General features: G+C 46.8%; 2 protein-coding genes across 8 annotated transcripts in view; one reads left to right on the top strand and one right to left on the bottom strand.

The window, feature by feature from the left end:
• Positions 1-13: 13 nt before the first annotated feature.
• On the bottom strand, positions 14-4,257 carry wu:fj16a03 (uncharacterized protein LOC335475 homolog). 2 transcript variants are annotated; one of them, XM_061689776.1, is made up of 4 exons: positions 710-4,257; positions 432-501; positions 245-343; positions 14-155 (listed from the first exon to the last, which is right to left on the bottom strand). In XM_061689776.1, exons 2-4 carry the CDS (start codon positions 472-474, stop codon positions 70-72), a joined length of 228 nt encoding a protein of 75 aa, XP_061545760.1. In that variant the 5' UTR covers positions 475-501; positions 710-4,257; the 3' UTR covers positions 14-69. The 2 variants fall into 2 exon arrangements, with proteins under 2 accessions (XP_061545760.1, XP_061545761.1); XM_061689777.1 differs by lacking the exon at positions 710-4,257 and having other exon boundaries at positions 432-531.
• mea1 (male-enhanced antigen 1) overlaps positions 3,132-8,981 on the top strand; it is a 12,487-nt gene continuing 6,637 nt past the window's right edge. For 5 of the 6 annotated variants that reach the window (XM_061689774.1, XM_061689772.1, XM_061689769.1 and 2 more), the window contains exon 1: positions 3,133-3,267. The gene's annotated coding sequence lies outside the window, so the exon portion shown is untranslated. Of the gene's footprint in view, positions 3,268-8,981 lie in introns of all 6 variants that reach the window. The other variant, XM_061689770.1, reaches the window with a different exon arrangement.

The following is an 8,981-nucleotide window of genomic DNA, read 5'->3' on the forward strand; positions in this document are numbered from 1 at the left end:
CGTGACAAGCGGATGAGAGGTTGCACGTGTTTATTGCAAAATGCGGCGCGTGGCGATCGACCGTCGCGGTCACAGGTTGCAGCGGTCGCTATAGCAACAGTGCCATCCGGGCCGAGAGCAGAGGTCCAACGCGGCGCAGCCTTTCTCGCCGTTGTCTGAGCGGCAAACGAAACGCACAAAGTCAAACCTCAGTCGGCGTGCGGGCACATACGTCTCGTGGTCTTGTGACCGTGTGACTTTTGACCTCTGCTGTAGCAGGCCTGCTTGACCGCACTTCGACACTGCAGAATCTGCGGCGTGAGCATCAGGTCGTCTCGGCCGTGACACTCGATGTAAAACTCTGCTGCTCGGGACACAAACGCAACATTTGCAGATTCGGCTTCACCTTGGAACTTTTTCAACACGAAAGGAGGAAAACGTTGCAGTCAAACCTGAGCAGACGGCCACCAGCAGCAGGAGCAGGAACAGCTTCATGTTTGCTTTCGATCCACAAGGACGAAACTGCAAAATGGCTCCAATGAGTCAAAGTGGACTTATTTTCTGCCCCCTCCATGCACGCGCGCACGCGCACACACTGTATAGACTTGGACAAGGGTCAGCAGACACTGTGTCTGCACATGTGGTTTGCTTAACCTCTGATGGGTTCATTCATGTTAATCACTGGTATGTTTTGGCAGCGTTAGTACTCAAAAGTGGACATCATTCTTACCCAGTAATAATTAAATACAGGAATTACAGCCTGTTTGGTCCCTGTCGACCGGTGTCAGAATTGGGTCCACGTTGCCGGCAGTAAATCGGATCCGTTTCCAGTGAGGGTTGGACTCCGCCGACCCGACCTCGGATGAGCGGAAGGAGATGGATGAATGGAATGAAAGAGAGAGGTGAAAGAGAAATTCTGGAAGGGGCTAGACGAAGTCGTTCTGAGCATCCCAGACAGAGAGAGAGTTGTGATTGGTGCAGATTTGAATGGCAATGTTGGTGAAGGAAACAGGGCTGAAGAAGTGATGGGTAAGTACGGCATCCAGGAAAGGAACTTGGAGGGAGAGATGGTGGTAGAGTTTACAAAATGGATGCAAATGGCTGGAGTGAACACTTTTTTCCAGAAGAGGCAGGAACATAGGGTGACCGACAAGAGCGGCGGTAGAAGCATTACATCTTGTGCAGACGATGTCATCTGAAGAAGGTTCTGTAAGGTAGTGGTAGGGGAGAGTATGGCTGGACGGCATAGGATGGTGGTGTGGAAGATGACTCTGGTGGTGGGGAGGAAGATTAGGAAGACAAAAGGTAGAGCAGAGAACCATGTGGTGGAAGCTGAGACAGGACGAGTGTTGTGCGGCTTTTCGGGAAGAGCTGAGACGGGCTCTCGGTGGACGGGAGGAGCTTCCAGAAGACTGGACCGCTGCGGCCGAGGTGATCGGAGAGGCAGGCAGGAGAGTACTTGGTGTATCTTCTGGTAGGAAAGGAGAGAAGGAGACTTGATGAAGTGTGACACTGAGAGGACCGAGGAGAGGACAAAGTAATACATTGAGATGAGAAGAATCATTTTGAGTAGACACTGAGAGGTATTTTCCCATTTTGCGATTGGTAAGTGTATTGTATTACAATTGGAGTTGTCCATAATGTCCGTGCATTGCCTCCGACAGGTGCGTCGATGAGCTCAACCTTAATTTTGGCCGTAAACTGTCCTTTTGTGATCACAGTGCTGCCAAGCGGCGGTCCTTTCATGGGTTTGAGACGAGGATTTTTCGTTAGGCTATCGCATGTAGCTTGAGTAATCACTGATGTATCCGCCCCCGAGTCTATTTTCAAGTTGGCAGTGTTCATGACGATGTACCACGGTGGCTCATCCTCTGTGAGGACCTCGCTCGCTGTTGCTTTAGCCTAAATAAGTGAACACAAAAATACTAGATACGAAACGCACAACATTGTCATCTTTACAGTTGCTGACCGTTTTTTCCTGCACATTTTTTGTATAGCATGCTACTGCAAAGTGGCCCAACTTCCTGCACTTGTTGCATCTTTTCCTTTTTGCTGAACATTGCTCAAAATCACCATGTTCCTTTTTGCATCTTCCACACTTTTGCACACTCTCATTCTTTTGTTTGTGTGTTTTTGCGACACTAGCACTGGAGCCTCGCTTCCCCTTAGCCCCCAACATTAGCCGAGCTAGGTCGTTCTTGATTCTGTCCTTACCCCTTAGCCCCCAACATTAGCCGAGCTAGGTCGTTCTTGATTCTGTCCTTAATGAGCTCATAGTGTCTCGCCATTTCTGTTGCACTTCGTAAAGTTAAATCATCCCTCATTTTGCTACTTTTGAGACAGCACTGCATCACGAGTCCCAATCTGTCTCGCAGCTGTTCTCCCTGTGCTTGCGTGGGTTTTCTGCGGGTACTCCGGTTTCCTCCCACAACCCAAGAACATGCGTGGTTGGTTGATTGAAGACTCTAAATTGCCCGTAGGTGTGAATGTGAGTGCGGACTGGTTGTTTGCTTGTATGTGCCCTGCGATTGGCTGGCGACCGGTTCAGGGTGCAGCCCGCCTCTCGCCCACAGTCAGCTGGGATAGGTGCCCATGAAAATACTTGCAAATTCAAAATGTTTCTTTTTCTCCTTTACTTCCGTTCCTGTCTCTTCATGCATGTTTAGTTTTGTGGGTGTGGTTTTCTCAGAGAGAAGGACAAAAAAAGTCCAACTAGAAAAGGGCACATGACATAGGATCAATGAGGAGACTTTACAAAGCAAAGCTATCCAAATAATGGTAAACCTGCAACATTTAAGTAGCCAACATAGCAATTCCTGTTTTGTTCTTATTTTGACAGTCAAAATCGCACCGGTTTTGGTGGCAGACTGACACTACCTTGACGATCGCCACACTGCGCCTAAATTAGACTCCTCAAACAACATTGCATGCATAATGCATAAACAAGGCACTTCGATTATAAAGATGAACAGATTTCCTCGAACAACGAATGACTGTGGCCATTTGACAAACAGCCAAGCCGGCATGCACACAGCGAAGCGGAGGTGAGAGGCTTGGGGAAGCTTGCGCCCGTTTGGTTCTAGGAGGCGCGGTGTTTTTTTTTGTTTGTTCGTTCGAGGGAGCCGTGCCCCAAGTTTCGCCTTCGTCACCAGGATGCGACTGCGGTTCCGATCAGTCGCCTAGATATGACGTAGGCGGAAGCGCCCCCGCCTTCGCGTCCTGCTGAGTCGCCCGCTCGCCAGCTCCGCGTGTGCAAAACAACCAAAACAGGAGCAGCGTTGGCAAAAGGTGAGTCGGGCGTACATGACGTCGCGCACTGAACAGTTAACTGTGACATGGGAACGAGCGAGAACGCTACCAGGCCGATTTCGCTCGACTCGTTTATGAACCGGTTCAGATTTCGAGTGTGCGAAGTCAGTTTACAGGCCACAAGTATGAGCAGACGGATCATTTTCCTGCGACAAATATTAAAGTTCTGAATTTGTAACGCGGGTGAAAATGCTCCAGTTTCTGGATTTTAAATGGCCCATTGTGTGTGTGTGTGTGTGCGCGCGCGCGCGCGCGAATCCGAGTTCCAAATGTTCAAAAGGTCGGTATCATTGGAAAGCTTGCAAACCACCGGAACGCACAACATATAGTAATATGAGGAACTTCACGTAATGATAGAAAGTCAAGGGCTCAGGTTTACAAAATAATGGTCAAGAGGCAAGCAAAGTTTGCAGATGGCAGTGAGGCGGTGTGTGCTTCAGTTTAGCACTCAAACACGCATAGGAAGCAGAGAATGACCTCGCACTCCAAGAGCTGCTAAAATACATAGCGGGATAATTATGTCACAGTTAAGATGAGGCAATACATGAAATTAGCGAGCCATCACGGCCGGCGGCCTAAAAAAACAGATGTGCGCCAATCCATTCCCAATTGACATCCCATTTGGCGGGAGCGTAGGAAGTATCATCGCCGAGGAGAAAGACGGGGACGCCACGTAATTGCTCAGCGATCGTCACACGGAGTCGCAAAACACCAAAAGAAGTGATCGGGTGTTGCGGCCTCACACTCGGCGTAGGCAGTGTAACCCCGAGGACGGAAACGTGCGAATAACAAATCGACCCATTTGTTACTTCTTGTACTATTCCAAAATAATAGTCCATCAAATGAAGAGTCCAATTCGATTTTTGTTGGAAAACGATCCATTCGAACCGGTAAGAGAGCACGTTTTGACTTCTGACTGCGGAGTTTTAGCTGCGTCTCCAATTTAGGGCTGCACGATATTTCGTGTGATCGTCGTCCTCACGATGTACGCGTGCGCAATAGGCACATCGCAGGCTTTGTGAATCAACTGTAATATTCAAAGTGACCAGCAGAGGGACCTGTTTGGACACCTGCTGTATTTCCTACGTTGCTCTTCAGAATGAAACTCGGCAGGCACGAGGTGCGTTCATGGGCGCTGTGTAAATGGGAGGAAATGTGTTCTTTGTAATACAGCACATGATTGTAAAAATGGATTACTAGTAAAATTATTTGTATCAGAATGCTTCAGTTAAAACACTGTACGAGCACACTGTGATAATATGAAATTTATTTTGATTTGTAATATAAGAAGAGATACATTATTTTGTTAATATAGTCAGCCCCAGTTGCCCGATATGCAAAGTTATCAATGTCCTTTCACCATCGTTCCTGTCATACTGTGTTGAGAGTTTTTGTTTGCAGATTAAGGACACAAGTCCTGTTTTCGTTTTAATTCCTCATTTAAAAAAAAAAAAAAAAAAAAAAAAAAAAAAAAAAAGGACCCATTCAAGCAATGAGTTTCTCATGTTTTTGAGATTGGAGGGTGAAAGCTGCAGCTGCTGCTTGTGTGGACTGAATGGTTGGCAACAATGGGGAAATGAAATGGCAGTATTTTAAGAGGACTGGCCTGTCCGCAATGTCCTGAGGGGAAACAAAACTATGAACTAGTTTGTTTTTGAAGCAGAACTTAGTTCAAAATGTTGAATTCTGAACTATGAACTATCAATGTCATTTGTTTCCGCTATCATGCAGCCCTGGTCTCCATCTATTTTCTTTTTAGTTTAAAATGGCTTACTTTAACCACGATATAACCCGTAGAATATATAACCCGTAGAGATCCTTTTCTCCTTCTTTAGTGTCCAACCTGGCATACGTGTCATCATATGCCTCTTGTTTGGCCTTTGCCACCTCTCCCTTTGCCCGACGTCGCATCTCAATGTATTCCTTTCTCCTCTCCTCGGTCCTCTCGATGTCACACTTCTTCTTAGCTAACCTTTTGTATGATTTCCTGTACTTTGAGGTTCCACCATCAAGTCTCCTTCTCCCGTTTCCTACCAGAAGATACACCAAGTACTACTCCAATACCAAATATAAAAAACAAAAAAGACAAAATAAATTAAATGTCGATACAATATATATGTATCTTTTCGGTCTTATAAATGTTTAACATGCGTGGTTTTGTAATGCTGGAGGAAGCCGGAGCACCTGGAATTCAAATCTAAAACCTCAGAACTGTGAGGCAGATGTGCTAACTAGACTTTACGCCGATCTGATCGGTGTTATCGTTATCGGCCGATAATTACCATTTTATGCCGATCGGTTTTCATGTCACAAGTCGCCGATCCGATCGACGACTTCATAGATCGGCTCCGCGCAAGACAAAACGTGTAAAACGGACTAACTCTGGACAACACCCGTCCATATAGCTGGGACAGTGAGAAAGTTAGAGTAAGCATGTCATTAACAGTATTTATTAAAGTAATTTATTTGCAATAAAGTAATTTAATTACAGTAAGTTAGCACCCATTATTTCTGTCATGTTGTAATGTGGCACGGTGGTCGACCGGTTAGAGCGTCTGCCTCACAGTTCTGAGGAGCGGGATTCAAGCCCCGGCCCCGCCTGTGTGGAATTTGCATGTTCTCCCCGTGCCTGCGCGGGTTTTCTCCGGGTACTCCGGTTTCCTCCCACGTCCCAAAAACCTGCATGGTAGGTTAATTGAAGTCTCTAAATTGCCCGTAGGTGTGAATGTGAGTGCGAATGGTTGTTTGTGGATGTGTGCCCTGCAATTGGCTGCCGACCGGTTCAGGGTGTACCCCGCCTCCTGCCCGACGATAGCTGGGATGGGCTCCGGCACGCCCGCCACCCTAGTGAGGGGAAGCGGCTCAGAAAATGGATGGATGGATGCTGTAATGTTGATTTGACCTAAACTTATGTCAGTGGCCAACCCTTGAATGACCCCTAGAGGTCAGAATCATTTATTTTGCCAAGTATGAAAAAAAACACGCAAGGAATTTGTCTCCGGTAGTTGGAGCCGCTCGAGTACGACAACAGACGGTCGATTGGCAGAGAACACTTTGGAGACAGAAAGACATTGACAAAAAAACAAAACCAGTCACTGAGCAATAAAGGGTTGTTAGTTATCTGGTAATGCCGGTTCAAATGTAAATTGCAATCATGCAAACTTCCAAACGTAACTAATTCAATAACATATTTTTTCCCAGTAAGGTCATGAATTACAAACAACCCCAATTCCAATGCAGTTGGGACGTTGTCCATCCATCCATTTTCTGTCGCGCTTCTCCTCACGCGGGTCGCGGGCGTGCCGGAGCCTATCCCAGCTGTCATCGGGCAGGAGGCGGGGTACGCCCTCAACTGGTTGCCAGCCAATCGCAGGGCACATACAAACAAACAACCATTCGCACTCACAGTCATGCCTACGGGTAATTTAGAGTCTCCAATTAATGCATGTTTTTGGGATGTGGGAGGAAACCGGAGTGCCCGGAGGAAACCCACGCAGGCACGGGGAGAACACGCAAACTTCACACAGGCGGGGCCGGGGATTGAACCCCGGTCCTCAGAACTGTGAGGCTGACGCTCTAACCAGTCGGCCACCGTGCCGCTTGGGACGTTGTGTTAAACATAAATAAAAACAGAATACAATGATTTGCAAATCATGTTCAACCCATATTTCATTGAATACACTACAAAGACAAGATATTTAATGTTCAAACTGATCAACTTGATTGTTTTTAGCAAGTAATCATTAACTTCGAATTTATGGCTGCACCACGTTCCAAAAAAGCTGGGACAGGTGGCAAAAAAGACTGCGAAAGTTGAGGAACGCTCATCCAACACGTGTTTGGAACATCCAACAGGCGAACAGGCTCATTGGGAACAAGTGGGTGCCATGATTGGGTAGAAAAGGAGCTTCCCTGAATTGTTTAATTCATTCCCAAGCAAAGATGGGGCAAGGTTCTCCTCTTTGTGAACAAGTGTGTGAGAAAATGGTCCAACAGTGTAAGGACAATGTTCCTCAACGTACAATTGCAAGGAATTTAGGAATTTCATCATCTACAGTCCATAATATCATCAAAAGGTTCAGAGAATCTGGAGAAATCACTGCATGGAAGCGGCGAGGCCGAAAACTGACATTGAATGCCCGTGACCTTCGATCCCTCCGGCGGCACTGCATCAAAAACCGACATCAATGTGTAAAGGATATCGCCGCATGGGCTCAGGAACACTTCAGAAAACCAATGTCAGTAAATACAGTTCGGCGCTACATCCGGAAGTGCTACTTGAAACTCTACTATGCAACGCAAAAGCCATTTATCAACAACACCCAGAAACGCCGCCGGCTTCTCTGGGCCCGAGCTCCTCTAAGATGGACCGACGCAAAGTGGAAAAGTGTTCTGTGGTCCGACGAGTCCACATTTCAAATTGTTTTGGTAAATTGTGGACGTCGTGTCCTCCGGGCCAAAGAGGAAAAGAACCATCCGGACTGTTATGGACGCAAAGTTCAAAAGCCAGCATCTGTGATGCTATGGGGCTGTGTTAGTGCCAGTGGCATGGGTAACCTACACGTGTATCTGTGAATATATGGCTGAAAGGTACATACAGGTTTTGGAGAAACATACGCTGCCATCCAAGCAACGTCTTTTTCATGGTTATTTTGGGAAGACAATGCCAAACCACATTTTGCACGAGTTACAACAGCGTGGCTTTGTGGTAAAAGAGTGCGGGTACTAGACTGGGCTGCCTGCAGTCCAGACCTGTCTCCCATTGGAAATGCGTGGCGCATTATGAAGCGTAAAATACGACAACGGAGACCCCGGACGGTTGAACAACTGAAGCTGTACATCAAGCAAGAATGGGAAAGAATTCCACCTACAAAGCTTCAACAATTGGTGTCCTCAGTTCCCAAACGTTTATTGAATGTTGTTCAAAGAAAAGGTGACGTAATACAGTGGTAAACATGAGCCTGTCCCAGCTTTTTTTGGAACGTGCTGCAGCCATAAAATTCAAAGTTAATGATTATTTGCTAAAAACAATAATTTTGTAATTTATTTATTTTTTTGACAATTGTGCAATTGTCCTCTAACATTTAGAGCAGTTCGAATGACTAATCTCGCAATAGTCCGGTGCAATGACCATTGTGCAAAGGGCGCCGAGACTTCAAGGAATGTATGCGGTTTAAAGTGACTAGTCGTGCAATAATTTGGGACAATGTTGCAGATACTCCTCAGTGTGCAAGTGGTGCAGATGCTACTCTGGCATGAGTGGCCAGTATTGGTCAACAACAGATATGCAAATAGTGCAGCGTGGCGAGACAGCTACAGTGAGTGCACGAGTAATATATGATTGGCCCGACAGAAATGTGATAACAAACTCAAGACAAAAAAAATTGGCGACTTGGAGAAGCTTGGAGGAAAGGAGTTCAGGGATGACGGTGTTGAACGCTGTGCTGAAGTCCACAAACAGGATCCTCGCGAAGGTCTCCGCGCTGTCGAGGTGTTCTAGGATGAAGTGCAGTCCAATGTTGACTGCATCATCCGCAGACCTGTTTGCGCGGTAGGCAAACTGCAGGGGTTTCAGCAGGGGACCTGTGACGCTCTTGAGGTGTTCCAGCACGAGACGTTCAAAGGACTTCATGACCACAGATGTCAAGGCGACTGGCCTGTAGTCATTTAGAGGATTGTAGGTTTCTTGGGGA

Source organism: Phycodurus eques, chromosome 11 (genome assembly GCF_024500275.1).
Source record: "Phycodurus eques isolate BA_2022a chromosome 11, UOR_Pequ_1.1, whole genome shotgun sequence".
In the NCBI taxonomy this organism is placed as follows: Eukaryota; Metazoa; Chordata; class Actinopteri; order Syngnathiformes; family Syngnathidae; genus Phycodurus; species Phycodurus eques.

Excerpts from the sequence above, each read along its gene's own strand:
- wu:fj16a03 (XM_061689776.1), bottom strand. The coding sequence starts at position 474 with ATGAAGCTGTTCCTGCTCCTGCTGCTGGTGGCCGTCTGCTCAG. Across the intron at positions 344-431 it reads GCTGGTGGCCGTCTGCTCAG|CAGAGTTTTACATCGAGTGT; the intron begins GTTTGACTGCAA and ends TGTCCCGAGCAG. Across the intron at positions 156-244 it reads GCAGGCCTGCTACAGCAGAG|ACAACGGCGAGAAAGGCTGC; the intron begins GTCAAAAGTCAC and ends TTTGCCGCTCAG.